The sequence below is a fragment of the Lonchura striata genome, chromosome Z (genome assembly GCF_050655825.1).
Source record: "Lonchura striata isolate lonStrDom1 chromosome Z, ASM5065582v1, whole genome shotgun sequence".
In the NCBI taxonomy this organism is placed as follows: Eukaryota; Metazoa; Chordata; class Aves; order Passeriformes; family Estrildidae; genus Lonchura; species Lonchura striata.
Window position 1 is genome coordinate 78,971,091 of NC_140740.1, and position 18,681 is coordinate 78,989,771.

Here is an 18,681-nt window from a genome sequence, read left to right on the forward strand (position 1 = left end):
TGATGCCTGTATCCATTTGAGTAAATAAATTTTAAAAAATGAAGTATACACTGTGCTGCCAGAGGTGGAAATTTGAATTCTTCAGATATCTGCTTTTATGTAAACTACCTGATTATATCACTAAAACCATTTTGGAAATGACAAATGCAGTTTCAAAGTTTTTTTTTGTTTTTTTTTTTTTTTTACTGGGATTAGTCAATAGTCTTGGGCAGCAAATGTGCAGAGTAAGCACCAGAGGAAACTGTGCTACGGAGTGAAAAATGACCTGTCCAACTGACAGAAATCCTGAACTGCCTTTGGGATGGCACTGGGGTAGGAGGCTGCTGCAAGCTATGGCAGCAGATGAACCTGCTTTTTACTGGCATTTGGAGTAGAGCTGTAATACTTAGTTCTGAAGCAGTAATCCTTTCTTGACTGGACCACCTGCCCCATGCTCTAGTGCTCTCTTTGCAGTGGGATTAACAACATAAGAAAGGCTCTGTCTTGATGCTCTGGTACTGGGGAAGTCCTGTCTGACTCTGTTACTTCTATTCAAGATCCAGGGCTGTCTCAGGAAGAATTTCTGTCAGAACCACTTGGAAATGCAGCATTAAATGTGGTTTTACTGTGAACATGGAAGACTTCTGCTTTGAGCCTTTAATAGTGGCAGATAAACAGCATTGAGGTCCTTGCAACCTGGACCCAACTTTCTGCATCTTCACCATGTCCTGTTTGCAGTGATCTGTTCCTGTGGCTTAGCCCCAGAACTTTTCAGAGTTAGCAGCCTTAACAATTTCTTGAATATGAAGATTATTGTGTTCAAGTAATTCCTCTTCTGAATTTGTAGAAGTTTTGAGGTGAAGTTACTGGGATGCAAGAGTTTAAAATAGGAGTATTGGGTGTACATGTCAAGTGTTGGCAGTAGAGAACTTGTAGGGTGGCCTTTGTAAGAAAACAGCTGGTGCTGCCCTTGTATAGGACAGCCAGCCTGAACAGTCCCACTACAGGACACTGCTGATCACATTAGCTGAGCTATTAGTGCTGCCTCTGGAAATCAATTAGAGAAAGCGTACAAAATGCTGCAAGAGAGCTGCGAGAGAAAAGTGAGATTATGTGAGAGCAATAGCCTTGCTGGCAAAAGAAGAGTCATTGGAGCAGAAGTTCTCCTGAAGCCTTGTTGCAATCCGGTTTAAATCCAGAAGAGCAAAGAAAATTAAGTCTCTGTGTATAAAATGGAAAGAACTTTTAAAACTGGAAATACACCTAAAAACATGATTAAAACCAAATGAGGTTAGATATTGGTGTTGAATAAATTTATTTAATAGGGAAGGGAAGGGAAGGGAAGGGAAGGGAAGGGAAGGGAAGGGAAGGGAAGGGAAGGGAAGGGAAGGGAAGGGAAGGGAAGGGAAGGGAAGGGAAGGGAAGGGAAGGGGTATACATGGGGCAGCAGGGAGAGAGTGACAGGGGTTAGGTGGATGCGTATCACCCTTGTAGACAAGAGACATCTCATTGCTCCCCTCATCTGGACTTCTTGGTGGTGAGGTCCCCTGCAGCTGCCGTGCCAGCGTGCCACACCAAAACGTGTGGAATCCTGTGGATTGAGATTCCTTTGGGCAGGTGGGAGCCAGGTGCCTCCCTTGCAGGGACCCAGTTTGACACTGTCCCTTGCAGCACCAGGCCTGCTGCGCTGTGCTGCCGTGCCCTGTCCAGGGTCGGGGTCCCTCGGGGTCCCTCAGATGCCATGGCCGTGGCTGCCCCGTGTCTTTGGTGTGGCTGAGGCTGCTCGGGGTGAAGGGGCCACTCCACGAGCCCCGTGCCCAGCGTGGCATGGCCTCACTGCTCTCACAGGGCCATTAGTTTATTTATCTTCATCAGTGAGCAGTGCAGGGTCTCAGCCAGGGCCCCACTCAGGTGTGGGTGGTCTTCTCTGCAGCTTTTGTAATACAGTTATGCTATAACAGGCAAAAGTCCTTCATGAAGATGTTTAAGTCATAAACTAATATTCCAGTTTCTGACAAGCCTGTGGTCCCATACATGGTGAGGAAGCTGTGTCCCCACAGCCTGTGGAGTACCTCTGAAGAGCTGATATCCACACTGTAGTCACTGGAGACCTGGTGCTGCAGCAGATGGAGATGCTTTAGAGAAAGCTGCAGTCTGTGGAAAGTCCATCCTGAAGCTGTCTCCAGGTAGTATGCATGTGAAAAGGAGCTCACACTGGGGCAGTTTTCTGGAACTGCAGCCCAATAAGGACCCAATAAATGGTGAAATCTGTTCCTGAAGGACTGTAGGCCATGGAATGGACCTACACTGGAGCAGGGGGAAAAGTGAAAAAGTGTGAGGAGCAATGAGGAGCAATGGCCATCAACTAAAACTCGAGAAGCTCCACTTCAACAAGAGGATTAACTTTATGTTGAGGATGGCAGAGCATTGGCACAGGCTGCCCAGGACCGTCATGGAGTCTCCCTCTTTGGAGACATTCTGAACCCACATGGATGCATTCCTGCCTCACCTGCTCTAGCGACTGGCCTTGGCAGGGGCCTTGGACTGGATGACCTCCAGAGGTCTCTTCCAACTCTAACAGTTTTGTGATTACATGGAGGAGCAGCAAAGATGGAGTATAATGAACAGGTCATTTCCTTGCACCAGCTGGGCAGGAGAAGGAGGCAGAAAATTCAGGAGCAAAACTGAGCTTGGGAAAAAGAGGAAGGAGTAAGATTTTTTTGGTTTGGTCTTTCTTTGTTACTATCCTACTCCTATTTTTAATTTGCAAAAAATATTTTTCCCTTGGTTAAGCCTGTCCTACCTTCATGGTACTTAGTAAACAACATTTGTGTCTTCATCTCGACTGATGAACTTTCTCAACATTTTTCTCCCCCAGTTCTGTTGAGGAGGGGGACTGAGAGACAAAGTGAGTGGGCTTCTGACAGTCATGCAAGGTTAACTCACCACAATAGCATAAGAATTTATTCTACTCAGCAAGGTTCCGTATGATTTCTCTTTTCCTTGCCCAAGATGATTTTCTATGTAAATGAAAATGATAGAATCATAAAATGTCTTGGATTGGAAGAGACTGTAAATTTGCCTAGTTACAAACCCCCCACCTTGGGCAGGGATGCCCATGAAAATTACATGAAAGTCAATGTTCACGAGGCACTGAAGCTAGCATGGGAAACCTGAGTCTTTGACATCTGTCATTCTCTGAAGCTAATTGTCATTCAGAGCTCTAAAGTACCATCACAGTTTTCTTAACTCATGGTCAACAAAAGAAATAGGTCTTACCTTAGGCTGCTTTTTGGGGGATTTTGTAGTGGAGTCTTCAGCCTATTTAGTGACATTGCTTTCTCAATTATTTCTGTGTTTCTTATGATTTTAAAATCAGAGTACATGATACTACAGGCTACAGAATGTTATATATTCTATGTATGTCTGTGCAAGGGGAAGGTCTTTGGGATTTTACAGTGGCTAGTTAAAACTGTACAATATAAATGACAGTGAATCCCAGACTTAAAATAATATTCCCTTAATTCAAACAGCGAAAACAGAGATTTCTTATGAAAAGGAACATGCTAGACAGAAAACTCTTAAGAAGCTATCTGCAAACCTGTGAGACAAGTGACTGCAGCGAGGTCCATGTGCTCTACCAAAACTCTTATTAGCCATTTTACTCCTGCTATCAGCTGCAGCATAAATGCATTGGCAGCTTTCTTATTGGCAGAAATATTCTAGCTTCAGCACTGTAAAACTTGCACAGGCTTCTCTAGGACCCAGTCCTTTTGCTAAGAAATGATCACCTGAAATACATGGTTTAATGAAATCATTCAGTCAATCTAGCTAGAAGAAAGGCTGCTAACAAGATAGTAGATGCAGGAGTAGATGCAGGCTGTCCCTTCCACAACTGAAGACTATTCAAGTTTTGCCAGAAGAGGCTGTGCAGATGCCAATTTCTTTTGTGTGCAGCTATGAAACTACTCAAAGCAACTGAAACTACTATTAAAATTATGGGGTCCCTCCTTGTAGCAAAGTGCTTGTGACAATCTGACCTTTTTCTTCAATCAAAAACTGTAACAAAAAAGTAGAATTAGGTGGTAGTTGCTGGCAGCTGTAGAGGACTGAACTAGATTCTGCAGGAAGACTCAAAAGCAGCTTTACACTTCTCATTAGGCACATAAATGCAGGATCTAGTGTTGAATGACTCTGACCCTGAAAGGAATGTAGTCAGAAGTCTCTTCAGGCAAAAAAACCCAACCCAAACCTCTAAATATCTGCTTTACTACATTAAACTGCCAAAAGGCTAGAGTGAAGTGAAAAGTGTGTCTGAACTCAAATTAACTAGAGCAGAATTTTACCACAGTATTTTTCCATTTCTGCAGGTGAAAATGTTGTTCCTTTTTGCCATGCAGCTGCTACTATATTAGATGACACCTTTTTTTTTCTCTGGCATACCTGTTTAGAAGTCAGAAAAGTTACAGCACTGGTGTTTAGGCTATCTAGAACTTGGTAATTTGAGGTACACTACTCAGGATAAAGTTAGATGCAAGGGATCATTGAATCAGGCTTTTTGTGCTGCAAGGAGAATTCATACACCTTTGTTAAATTCAAAATCTGTAAAATGGAAAGAATGTACCCATAATTGCTGCACTTCCCATAACAGATTTTTTGCATGGTAGGAATCTGTTAATAGGCTGCAGTATTTCCTGATTAAAAGAAAAAATATCCCTTGCGAACTCTCAAAACCAGCTAATTTTTAAATATTTGTAAGAGTGTTCCTTTACCCTTTCCATATGTGCTATTTATTTACACCAATTATGCTCATTAAACTGGGACCCAGACTTACTGTTGCAAATTTTTACTTAAAAAATAGTTATTGTAGAACAACAGAACATCCTGATTTGGAAGGGACCCACAAAGACCATTGAGTCTATCTTCTGGCCCTGCACAGGACACCCTGAGGGCATTATCCAAATGCTTCGTGAGCTCTTTAAGACTAGTGCTGTGATCACTTCCCTGTGAAGCCCGTTCCAGTGCCCAGACACCCTCTGAGATAAGAACCTTTTCTTAATATCCAACCTAAACCTTCCCTGACACAGTTTCAGGCCATTCCTGCAATGAGGTCTCCCCTCAGTCTCCTCCAGGCTGAGCAGTGACCTCAGCCACTCATCCTACAGCTTCACCATCCTTGTAACCCTCCTTTGGATGCTAATACCTTATTGTCTTATTTATATTGTGGCATCCAAAACTGCACACAGGGCCCAAAGTGAGGCCTCACCAGGACAGTGCTCTCTCATAATTATTGTCTCTTGTTGCTAACAATCTGTTGCTTCAAAAAAGGAAAACAAAAGAAAAGGAAATATACCTTACAGTGTCTTCTCTACATAATGTTTTGGTTACTTGGTAGCTGCTACAGCTCTCATTCATTCTTGATGATGTTAGATGTCTTTGTGGTAAGAATGCTAAGCTACATCCCAGTATCTCTTAGGAAGGACAAGTAAGATTCCCTAACAGGTAACCCTTGATATCTGCTGCAATCGGCACCAAAGAGTTGAAATAAAATTAATAAAATAGTAATTTAAAAATAAAAAAGTGTGATACTTATTCGATTAATTTTCCTACTTGAGAAAATATAGTATTGTTTTTTTTGTGTTTGGAGGTTATGTAGGGGGAGCAGCTCCAAGAACAGTCACGAAGGAGCATTCACTACATATCTGTATCCCTGCTGACTGTGTCACAAGACCCTGAACCCAGCTGAGGAAAAGGTGTTCCAAATGTGTCAGCTCTAAGGAATGCTATGAATATGCAATAACTACTTTAGTTGGCAGGTTCTGTATAGTAAAATTTAATTTTTTTGGCTGAGTAATTCTTTTTGGACTGCCTTCTTTCCCCAGCTCAGTGGTTAATGTGTTGTGTTGAGATCAGGAAACTTGCTATTCCTTTTTTTTTTTACTGTTTACATTGTGGTGAGTAACTTTGCCTGCTTTCTCACCAATAACTCAGATTTATAACTCTCTCTTGCAAAGCAGATTTTTAGGTATTGTGAAAATGAATTTTAAAAAACCGGGTATTTTGCAAAATTCTATCAGTTTTATAAAATTTTTGAATTTTATAAATTTAACTCTTCAATCCACTGATGTGTTTCCTTTATTCTGTGTGCTCTGGTCTCCTTTTCTGTCTTGCTAGTATTGACACATAATGGGATTCACCAATGCCAGTTGCTAATATGACTTCTTCAAGGATTGCACTATATACAGTACTGACCAACCAGAGTTTATTAGTTCTGTCACATGTTTTCATCAGGGTATAATTAAGTAGATGGTGCACTAATGATTAATTGAACACAGAGCCAACAAGCCCTCATGCAGGTCACACTCTCCTGTGAGTGAATTATTCAGCTTTTGCCTTATGGCTTTTCACTGGATGGATATACAGCCTGCCAACATCAATTGTGTTATGATGGTGTGCATTTCCTACAGAATGCTTAAGAATTATAAGCAGATTGAAGCTTGGTGTTGTATACATTTTCACTTAAAAATCCAGCATCATGCATATAACACAACTTTTAAGAGACTATTGCAAATGTTTATTGGACCAAATTATTTACTACTCAGACCCGTGCCAACTATGAAGAAGGTACATGAAGGGAGAGCAATGGGTATGTTCCTTGAAGACCTAGACAGGCTTTCAGAACCTTCTCACACTTTATCTTGTATATAGCTTATAGAGACATTAATTCTGCCACCATAGGTGTATGGAATTACTTTGCTTCGAGCACATATTGTAGTTTCTTGTATTATTTAAGAGTCATCAAGTCTGAACATTTTTTACTTTCAGTTCATTTCTTCTACAGCTCTTTCTCAGCATGCTGCCCTAGATAATTAAAAGCAAGAGTTTATGATTCAGGCTCTTCTTGTTTTCTTTTTTGAATTCTCAGTTGTGTGTCAAAATCTGGATATGTAATTAACTTCAGTGTTAACTGAAGCAAAATTCACAAGGAAAGTAGGATAATCTTTGCAATGTGAGCACAAATAAATGAAAAGTCTTGGGCTTAGATTAAAGACAGGACTAAATATTGTTACCTTGAAATAGTAAAGTAAATTCAATAATAATAAGATCTTTTCTAGCAAAATCATAAATGCAATTTTTTGTGGTAGGGCGTTTTCATTTAATTTAATTTCATTTAATTTAATTTCATTTAATTTAAATTCCCCAGAGTATTCCACTGGATGAGTATTGTGTGCAGATTTGCTGATAGTGTCACATCAGAGCTAACACACTACTCTGAGACTGGACCACAGCTTCTGTGTAAAGAAGCTCCATTATTTTCAGTCCAGACGGAGATTAGGGGATGGAATAAATCGCCATAGTGTTAACACCTCTGACAAGAACAGTCCTAGAAGACATTTCTAGCTGAAACAGGTCTTAGTCCCTTTGTTATGAATCATAAAGTGAGGCATTTCTTATTGGTCCATGTTAAAGTAATGGAGAAATGTCTCTGTAGTCAAATCAAAGGCAGGTGCAAGACGAGGTTTTCTGTGTTGTATTTTCAGTGAATCTCTGATATGTTTACAGAGTTGATCACCTTAAGCTTCCTGAGGGAAACTATCTGGTTCCTCATGCCTAGTAGCTGTTCCTCAAAGAGCTTCAAGAAGTTTAATATCACTGTCATATACATCCAGCTCTTCCCCCCAGATGTATGTAGTTATCAGCTTTTTTCTCCATGCCTAGAGGTCTCAAAGACAATCTCAGTATGTTCTTTCCTCACAGCACAGCCCTATTTCTGGCTAACCAGCTTTCTTATCTGTACAGATGGAACAGCTGGGAGTTCCTTGGGTCATTGCTTCTACTCACAATACCTGAGAAAACACACTTTCACCAACAATGGAAGGAGAAAGTGGTAGGAATATCAAGAATGTACCCATGGTAACCTGAACTTGTATGGAAATTTTTTCCATTTTTTGGTGATTCTACAGGCTTTCTTCTATTCTTTGATTCCACCCAGTTTCACAGTGGTCTCACAAAGGCAGACTGTACAGCAAATCAAAAACTCAGGTGAGCCTAATTTCTTACCTGTGCTATTTTAAGAATAGACAACCTTCATAGCTCCTTTTGTCTTCTACTTTTGACATCCGGAGGAATTCTGAAGTGGGAAACTGCACGAAACAACATCAAAGTGCAGAAAGGACTGAGGAGATGTGAGAGATGGGAGAACTGTGTTGTTTTAAATGGCACTTCTGTATTGGAAGCAGATGAGTATCTGGGTTTGAAAACAGTGTTGTTTAACTCTCCATGAAAAATGGAGAAATACAGTATTTGAATAAAAGCTATTTTTTAAGCACCTAAGCATTCTTTTTTGTTTTCCAGTAGAATATCAGAATTGAAGTAACATATTAGTCCAGATATACTTGGAAATTAATAAAAGGGCCTGCTTTGTAAAGATTAATGCAAAAGAATCTCTTAGAAAATGATGAAATAACTATTTTCTTTTAAATGTGTGAACTTCTGCACAAGAAACTGTCTTTTATTTAGCCTATATTTTCATAATAAAAGGCAAAAGGGGTAAGATAAATGGCAGGAATGCAGCTCCCAATTCAAACTGACCCTACAACCAGTTTTGATGAGCCTATTAAAGAAAACCAAAGACTGCTGTGTTACTTCTGAGGTTCATCTTTGCACTTTCTCTCACATGTTCAACTATTTTAAATTATACCATGTTCTTTTTCACTAGGGACAGAACACAGACAAAGAAAATTTTTTGGCAAGTCAGTGGAAGAAAAGCACATTTTAAAAATACCTCAAAAGGAAATGTATGTGGGGTAGAATACTTGGGCTCAGTTTATTCCAATACAAATTTAAACTGGAATTCTGACTTGAAGTATTGCTGTACTCACTGTTCATACTATATGGTCAGAAGATGATCAGATGTAGAAATTGGACTTTAATTTTGCTATAAACTTGGTTGTGATTTACCCAACCAAACATTCATCATTATTAGCATCCATTCCATTCTAGTGTTCAGTATTTGAATCATAATATATACTTGTCACAATTTTATCTTTTCTGTTAGTAAAATTGACATATTTTTGAGAGGCTGAAGATAAAAACGAGGAATACTGAAGAGCAAATCCTAGAATGCACTTGTACACACAGTTTTAATGTGAAATATTTTTAAGGCAGCATCAATAAATACTTGATGTATGCATTATAAACACTAGAGTTTATTTTGGGGAATACTGATTTTTCTTTAAGATAAATTCTCTTTAATTGGGGTTTGCACAGTTCGTGGAAAGGAGGAAAATGTACGAAGTTTGATTATCGCCTTATTGCGATCCTTTAATTAAACAATTATTTAATAGCCTTAACACCAAATCGTCTTTCATTTATGTTTTTGCAGGTTGCTTTAGGCACAAAAAAAGAAAAAAAAAGAAAAAAAACGCACAAAAAAACCCCCAAAAAACCAAAAAAATACAAAAAAAAAAAAAAGAAAAAAACGGAGGAGCGGCGGAAGGGGCCGCGTTCCCTTGGCTGGGCGGGCCGGGCGGTGGCGGGCGCTATAAAGCGGCGGTGGCGGTGCCGGGGGAGGGCGGCGGTGTCGGTGTCGCGGCGGTGTCCGTGCCACGAGGGGTGTCGGTGCCGGTGCCACGAGGGGTGTTGGTGTCGGTGCCGCGGCGGTGTCGGTGCCACGAGGGGTGTCGGTGCCACGGGGGGTGTCGGTGTCGGTGCCACGGGGGGTGTTGGTGTCGGTGTCGCGGCGGTGTCGGTGTCGGTGTCGCGGCGGGTGTCGGTGCCACGAGGGGTGTTGGTGTCGGTGTCGCGGCGGTGTCGGTGCCACGAGGGGTGTCGGTGCCGGTGCCACGGGGGGTGTCGGTGGCGGTGTCGCGGCGGGTGCCGGTGCCACGGGGGGTGTTGGTGTCGGTGTCGCGGCGGTGCCGGTGCCACGGGGGGTGTCGGTGTCGCGGCGGTAAGGACGGGATCCCGCCGGTCCCGCTCGGTGCCGGCGGCGGCGGCATGGTGGATGTGTTCAGCGGGCGGCTCCTGGTCAGCAAGGACGGGCGCAGCGTGGACCCCGAGGCGGCCCTGCAGAACAAAGTCGTGGGCTTGTACTTCTCCGCCGGATGGTGCTCGCCGTGCCGCGACTTCACCCCCGTCCTCTGTGATTTCTACACGGAGCTGCTGGAGGAGACCGAGCCCCCCGCCCCCTTCGAGGTCGTCTTCATCTCCTCCGACCACAGCGCCGAGGAGATGGTGGGCTACATGCGCGCCATGCACGGAGACTGGCTGGCCCTGCCCTTCCACGACCCCTACAAGCAGTGAGTACCACTGCCACCCCCGCCCGAGGGCTGGGAGCGGGCAGGCGGGGCACTTGAGCAGCAGCAATGCAGCAGCTCCCGGAACATCCTCCTCTGCCCCCTTAGCCCGTCCCTGCCTCCCGCTGAAGCCCCTGGAGCCCGGCTTGCAGCATCTCCCGGCCCGAGCCGCGGCTGCCCTGGCTGCTGCTGCTCGCTTGGCTTTAGCCCGTCCCATACGTTAAGAACGCGGCTTGGTGCACCTCGTTTGGAAACTAAAAGTTCTTTGTACAAGAGTTGGTAAAGACCCCGTGTGTTGATTAGATGAGTGAGGTGAAAACAAACAATTTGAGGATCAAGTAATTTCTTTTCAGCACGGCAGTAATTGTTACTAAGGCTGGTCTGCATTGTCTAAGTTAGTGCTCTGGGAAAAGGCAAAAGACGCAGCAAAACTTGTAACTGAACTACTTGAAGTAGAGCAAACTGTGAAGAATTTCAGACAGATACAGTATCACTGGAGTTTAGCGGAGTTGGAGTTTAGCGGTGGCATACTGCACCCGGTAACTGGGGTGTAAAATTCCTGCGCTGTTCAGTTTCCCAAATGACATTCCTGTAGGCAGCTTGCTCACGAAAACAGCAAAAGGAAAGGGCACGACTGTGTGCGAGTAATGGGGTGAAGGATGATACCAATAAATGCTTTGATGACCTAGGAGACATTTGGATTACTTTCAGAAATCTGATTTAGCTCCTACGAGTAGAGACTAGGATTACAGGAGGACAAGTAAGATGTTCAGGGTTACTGAAATGCTGTAACTGGAGACTTGAGATACATGTAAATATTGATAAAGGGACTTTTTCCCCTACTCTTTAAATGAGTCAGCTGTGGAAATTTTTTTCCAGATTGTACCAAAGTCAAGAAGCAATATGACTTTTAAATGTAGATTGGGTAATAAAACTTGCAGACAAATTAATTCTTCTAAGAGAGAACTCTTTTCTAGTGCTTCTAGTAACTTCTTTCCTTTTAATTCTAGATCCATCCCACTGTGCTACCTGGCTCATTTCTGGATGCCCACTGCCAGTTTATGTTAGATCTTTTTCCCACTGGCTTAAATACTGTTTTCCATAGCTCTCTACAGTCTTCCCAGGCAGTAATTGTATTTGATATCTACTAATCATAATAGAATGCAGGCAAATTTCCTGATGGAAACGTAGCACTTGAAGTCTCTGCACCCAGCAAGCTCTTCAGCATGGGAATATGCTTACAGCTTCATCCTCTGTGGATTAGAGGTCTATTTCTGACTGCTCTTGCTCAAGTCTTGCGGAGTGGAGGCAAAGAGATAGTTTAATTGGCTTTTCTGTGGCATCCTGCAATGTCCTTCACAGTTCTGTAGAGGAGCTTGGCTTCTCCTGCCAGATGACTGAGATCACAGTGTCTTTCTGAAGAACAGAGTGGAGAGGGATATGCACAAGCAATGTTTTTGAAGTTGTATTTCTTGTGTGTAACAGTAAAGGACTCTGTGGAGCTGCTCCAGGGGCTTAGGTTGGATTAACTGATAGTTTGGTGTCAGGGGTACTGGTGAATCATTGTAGACTTAGAGGAGATGTGTAGTCACTAATCCAAACTATAATTCTGGCTAGATACTAAGTCTAATTAAGAATATAAATTTTTATAAATGGGTAAGAGAATTGTATTATTATTTTAAAATTTATTAATATTTTTAGAGTTCCATAGCAATTAATTGAATTGGCTATTGGTTTTTTTTTTGACTGTGTAAAGAAGGCATTTAATATCTTCAGTGAGGTTAAAATATCCTAGTTTATTGCTTCAGTGTTTAAGGTACACAATTGCAGTATAGACTGATGTCTCTTCTAGACAAAACAGAGCCAAAATTAAGTATTACCATCCAAAATACTTTTCAACAACAGAAGCATTGATGATGAATTTTGTCTTAAGAAATAGCCAGCATTCATATTTGTAGTGTGTAGAGCTTAACACTGCAGTGTCAAGCCTATCTTCAGAGAAGCAAAATATTGAATTCAAAGCAGGATATCCAGACTCTCCCATGATATCAGTCATGACTGTTTTCCAGAGGTGTGACAGCACCTTACTACTTCCTGAAGTCTGTGGCATGAATAGGAAATACTGCTCCTGATCCTTTTACTGTCTGCAGGTTAATGTAATTTTTGTTTTGTTGCCTGAGGCACAGTAGTAGAGCGTGAGGACAGTCTGGTAGGACTTGGAAGAGAAAGAGGGTAGTAGAGAGGAAAAGCAGGTGTTGGACATTTCATGTCAACAACAAAGACTGTTAGAAAGGATTGATGTTTTGATAATGGCACACAAAGACATACTGCTGTGTTTGTACTGAACCCTGTGGTGAAAGGCATCAGTTTTTGTGAAGGTGCCTGGTGTTTACAGTAGTTCTTGTAGGCTTCCAGGTTGGCAGGTATTTACTGAGTTGGCCTGTACAGCTCAGTAAAAATTAGAATTATAGAAAATGCCCATAAAAGGAAAATAAAAAGGTTGTACATTTTATGTTAGGAAGCTTTATGTATGAGGGTGGATTGGCACCTCCAGAAATACTGGGGAGGATGGGGGATTAAAAAGCAAAGAAAGAATAATGTTAAGTATCTGAACAGTTAAGAGCAATTGCTTAGTTCTTAAACTTTTTAGATTGCTATTGCAAAATCTCAGCAGACACTTTAAAACTGAATCCCAAGCATGTGACGTGCATGCTTATGACTAAGATTTAACAATGCAGGAATTTCACAGCTAAAAGAAAATACTTACAGCTGTGTATTGCAGGGCATACTGCTAGAAGCAGATGAGAAAGGTGCCCATCACTTTCACATGACAGCACTTCCAAGTGAAAGCTGTTATAATTATTATAAAGGTGTTATAATTAAGCTGTTATATGTGTTGTCAGATATCACATTACACATGTTTATAAAATTTATCCTTTATGTTCCCAAGATTATATTGTATCTGCCCCGTGCAGTCTTCATGTCAAGAACACTCTTGCACATAGATCTTATATTGAGATACCTGCGTTGTATCTCAGCCTGGGTAGGCAGTCAGACCCCAGACAGCTGCTGGGTCACTCTGCCCCCATGGGATGGGGGAGAGAATGTGGAGGGTGAAAGTGAGAACACCTAGCAGCCGAAATCAAGACAGTTTAATAGATAAAGCAAAAGTAAAGATACACAGGCAAAGCAAGATATGAAATTCATTCACTAATTGCCATTCACTGACAGATATTTAACAGTTTCCAGCACAGGGGAGCTTCATCCTGCAATGATTGCATGGGAAGATAAATCTCCTGGCTCTGAATGTTGGTCCCTTCTCCCTTCTTTCTTCAGCTTTTACAGCTAATCATTCTTAGGGCATTTGAGATCAGCTGTCCCACTGGTGCCTCCTCACAGGTTCTTGTGCACCACCAGCCTACTCACAGGCATGGTAGCAGGAGAAACAGAAAAGTCCCTCATGCTGCACAAGCACTGTTCAGCAATAGCTAAAACACTGGTGTGGTATCAGTGCTGTTTTGGTATGGAGCTGCTGTGAAGAAAATTAGCTCTCAGCCAATGTCAGTATTGTCTGAAATAATTTATCAGGAATACAAAATCTGTGCTCTCAGAAACTTTCATCCAGCCTTCTCATAAAAATAAAAAGATCTAATGGCTATGACTTCCAGTTTGCCTCAGTCTCAATGTCACGTGTTTTTATTTCTACTTATGGTTTAATGATACCATGAGTTGCCATTGGAGTTAGTCCCATGGCACATATGTGATTTGTGCAGGCGAGTCATGGGATTTTAGGTCCTTTTGGAGAGAATGATCTTAATAAGTTTTGAGAAGCCATTTTTGTAAGCACATGTACACAATGATTAAGAAGAATTTTCTGCAGAACTCTTTCTGAGCCTTCTTCAGGTCCATCGATCTTGAAAACTGCACACAAATGTAATCATAACCTGTGCATGCTTCAGTCTGGTTTGATGCAAGCAACCTTCTGCCCTAAGGCTGTGTGAACAAGGTGCCATGCTGAGCTGGATATATGCATTCCCTTAGGAAAGTGAAGTGTAAGATTCCAGTCTCCATACCAAATTACCTTCAGTCTCCACGAGAGTAGTTTTACATGGCTTCTATGCATACTTCCTTGGGAATATGGGGTTTTTTTTTCAACTGTTTTAGTAGGTTTTGGAAAGGTCTATGGGGGTTGTTGGTTTATTGCTTGTATGTCACAATTCACTGAGAAAGCAAACCTGGCCCATACCCGTTACTGCTGCTTCTGTAGTATTTCCTGCATTATTGCTCATCCAACATAATGGCAGAGCAGTGTCTTTTACCTTGTTTTTCTTCTCTTAAAGAAAAATACAGAAGGGGAGGCACATTTCAGGAATGTTTTATCTGGGTTAGTATTTCACTTTCTTTTTTTTTAGTATTTTTTTTCCTCCCAGGAAATCATTCAGAATGCCTATGTATTAGTGTCAAGCATTTTTTAACAATGTCTATTTTTTTTCTACTCAAATTTCTTTGTCTTTTGAACCTCATGCAGCCAAATGTTCTTGCTTGTGGTGATGGTGCTCAGGCAGCATACTTCCATTTAGTATTTAAAGTATGTTTTGCGAGAGATGTTAGTGTTTTGGAATTTGCCTATTCTGTTATTGCCTGGTTGGTGTTTATCCTCTGGTTCTCCTAAAGGTGCAGAGGAGGAGTTGAAATTTTTTTCTTTGGCAACACAGATGGGTGGCTCTTATTCCAAAAACTGTTCCATTTACACAAAAAGATTATTCATCATGCTTTCTTTAATGGTGATTTCAGGAAGTAGCACTATGGATCACTCAAGTGTATTTGTAGGGGAATGAATATCAAATGCTAATCTAAGTGAGATCCTTCTCCTGTCCTGTAAAAAGGGCCCAGAATGACATCAGTTTTGGGCTAGTAAAAAAAAAGGTGGAAGAGTATATCAGACTTTGCTTCTTTGGACAACTTTTACATCTCCAAGAGCCTGTGCTCCTGTGGAAACTGCAGGCAGCAGTGATGAGCATTTACAGGAAGGATGCTGCAGCTCTCTGAACTCTCAGAGCTACATTTCACTGTGTAGGCTTCCAGCTACAGCCTTGATCATCTCCTTACACTACCCAGTGCTCTGCCTCAAACTCTGAGGAAGCCCAGGCACTTACCACTTCTGCTCTCCCATGTGTCCTGGACAGAGTGGCATTTGTGTAAAGACACTAGGAGTTTTCTTAAAATGCTCCTAATGACGTGTTTCATTTTTAATTTTTTTCCACAGTGATCTGAAGAAGAAATACAACATCACAGCCATTCCTAAACTGGTGATTGTGAAACAAACTGGAGAAGTCATTACTGACAAGGGAAGAAAACAGATCAGAGACAAAGGGCTATCCTGTTTCCGGAACTGGCTTGAGGGTGCAGATATCTTTCAGAATTTTTCTAGCTAAGAGGTTGACAAATAAAAGCAAGAAAAGGCATTGTGGAAAAGTTGGTAGAGTTCTGAAAAGACTCTTGCTTTTATTGTATGAGAAGGGTAAGATTTATTTATTTATCTTTGCTTGAAAACAAATTTTGGGTTTGACTTGAAGACCAGTTATTCTAGTATCATAAACTGCAATTATTGTTGTATTGTTATATCTGTGGTATTTAATATGAACCACAGTGTTCCAGACAAGAAGAACTTCAGAAGAATAGGCTGTTTAGACAGCAATAATAGAAATCTGAAATCTATGCAAACATTTTGCAAAGTCAAGACAATAAAAATAAATGCAAAAAACCTATTTATTGATGAGGGTTTTTTCAGGCAATTAGCACAGTTTATTAAGAAAATGAAACTATTTGCTTTAATAAATTACTGTTTATGAAATATGTCTCATGTATTTCCTTACCTATCTCAACAAGAATAATCAGAAAATGTCATGACTTTAAAATAGAACATATTTGTCAGTACTGAAGAAATATTCTTCTACTTCATTGTACTTTTATGGGATTTATTTATATTTATTTATAGTTCTGCTCAGTTTTCCTTACCCCTAGATTTTAAAATGTTGCCCTATAAGCTAACTAAAGGATTCAAATTAGATGATATTTGTGGTCCTTTCCAACACAAGCCATTCTATGGTTATGTGATGTTAGCTCCCAAGTTAACATCAGCTCAGGTTAAGAAGAAATTATTTTCCATCTTTTCTTTTGCCAAAATATGTAGAAGAAAACATCAAAAATTATACCAGGTCTCTCTGATGAATGCTCCTGTTGTATCTAAAACACAGCTTGATTTGCTGTCTCTTCATGGTTGGGGTCCCAGCCCAGACATTCATGCCATTAATGAGCCAAAAAATCCCACTTCCCCATGCAAGCCAAGTGTTTGTTGATTAGAATTTAAAGACTTTAACAGAGTTATTATTGTTTCCATTACAAGCACTTATGTTAGTAACACCTGAAGTCTGGCTGACTCAATTTGGAGCAGATGGGGGTCCTGGTCCCCTGACTGCCCTCGGAATTCTGACTCCCTGTCCATCCCTGGGCTGTGTGCGTTCTGTAGAGACATTTCAGTGAGTCACCCCAGAGTGCTGATCCCTCAGGGCGTGGTTGTTCTGCTGACAGCTCTTTGCGTGCCTGTGCTTGAAGGGTTTCCACAGCTTTGTTCTGTTGGTTGGGATGTCCCATCTGCAGTTATTGGTCACTGACCCCATCCACGAATGTCTCTATCGTTTGCTGAGGTACCTTTGCCTTACCATGACAAAGCAAAGAGGGTCTTTAATTTAATATGAGTGAGTAGGTAAGAAGCAAGTACACCAGAGAAACTGATTTTTAAATGAAAAACAATAACTCTAAAAAGTGTCCAGCAGAGCTGTGAGTTCTGAGCACCTTTAAGCTGTTTTTAAAATTACGCCTGGCTACACCACAGGCAATTTCTGTTTTTTGCCATCTCACCGTACAAGTATTATTCATGGTCTTTCCTAATGAATGCTAAACTCCTTAATAAATTTTTTGGGCAAGTGAGATGTGAGCTCTGCCTACTGGTCTGCAACAACCTAATAGATATATTTCAAATATAAGATGAGAAAAAAAATTAATTGAAGTTTTTCCAAAATTTTTAAGATAGGTTCCCTGAATATGGAATAATTTATATAGCAAAGGTATCCACTGCACCTTATTATCAAGTGCCAGGCATTACTTCAGCCAAGATATCTTGATTCATTGTTTGTCTATATACACATATATGAAAGAACTCAGTATTTTACACAGAGATGGACTTAGGCTCTTTGGATAATTGATACAAATTAAGTAACACAAGTTACAAATAAAATTCAGCTTAGAATTCATAATGATGAAACAAAGATATAAACTATAAAAAGCTTGATGTGATTCAATAAAGGACTGTTGGTTTTGCACATCAGTGTTTGGAATATCAGAAAATTGTTTCCCTTTTCAGTGGAAATAATCCATGTTTGACCTAGATGAAGTACAGATAAGTGGAAAATATTTTCTTATTAGCAATAACTTGTGAAATTAGAGAAGCAAATACTAGTGGGTCATCTGTAAGGGTTATTATTACTTGGAATGTGTGTTCTTTACAGTGTACTTATCACAGAATGTACAGAATTGCCCCTTTAATGTTCTTAATTTTTTTTTTTTAGTTCACTGATTACTTTCTACTCTCTAGTTACAGTCACCTTGAATATTAGTGAATTTTAAGTGGAATGGGGGAAAAAACCTCATTTTTAAAATACAACAATAGACAGTAGCATAGTGATTATGGTTGCTGCTGCACCTTTTTAAAGGTGTCAACTAAAAAAATAATATTAAGAGGAGGCTCCTAATTCCACTGGACAAGACATTGTCCATTATTAGTAAATAATTTATGGATCAATATATGCTAAGATTGCATAAGATCCAGTGATGTTAAATTTGTTGTAGACTTTATGGACAATTAATTACTTTACTATGAAAAATGGCAAGGACTGTAAGTTGCTACTTTGTGAATTTACAAATAGTCTGAATCTTGTAGAGCCTTGCTGGAGGTGAGTGCTGCAGGCTGTCCTGTGACTCTTTTTTTAGAAAGAGGTAAAGCAGACTGGTGGCAGATTCAGACATGAAATAAACATCAAAAAGGCAATGAACATCTCTCTCTTTGTTAATCTTTTATTCCTTTTATTCCTTAACCGTGCTCTTGAATAAATATTTCTTCTTCCTCCTCCAGAGCTGCACTTGTCAAACTTTAATACCATTATGATATATTTAAATATATATATCTACTCATAGAAAGGGGAGGTGGGGTGGGTGGGGTGTTTAATCTCTGCTATTTCACCTAAACTCCTCAGTTATGATATTTTGGGCTGAAGAAAAAAGTAGATGCTTGAAAAGTCCTTGAAATTATGTCATGATATCTTGATATGCATTTTTAATACTAACT

General features: G+C 40.6%; 1 protein-coding gene across 1 annotated transcript; it reads left to right on the top strand.

Moving 5' to 3' along the window:
- The first annotated feature begins 9,978 nt into the window (after positions 1-9,978).
- On the top strand, positions 9,979-16,131 carry NXNL2 (nucleoredoxin like 2). Its single transcript, XM_021530441.4, has 2 exons — positions 9,979-10,280; positions 15,544-16,131. The coding sequence occupies exons 1-2, from the start codon at positions 9,979-9,981 to the stop codon at positions 15,710-15,712; spliced, it is 471 nt and encodes a 156-aa protein (XP_021386116.1). The 3' UTR covers positions 15,713-16,131.
- The last annotated feature ends 2,550 nt before the right edge of the window (positions 16,132-18,681 follow it).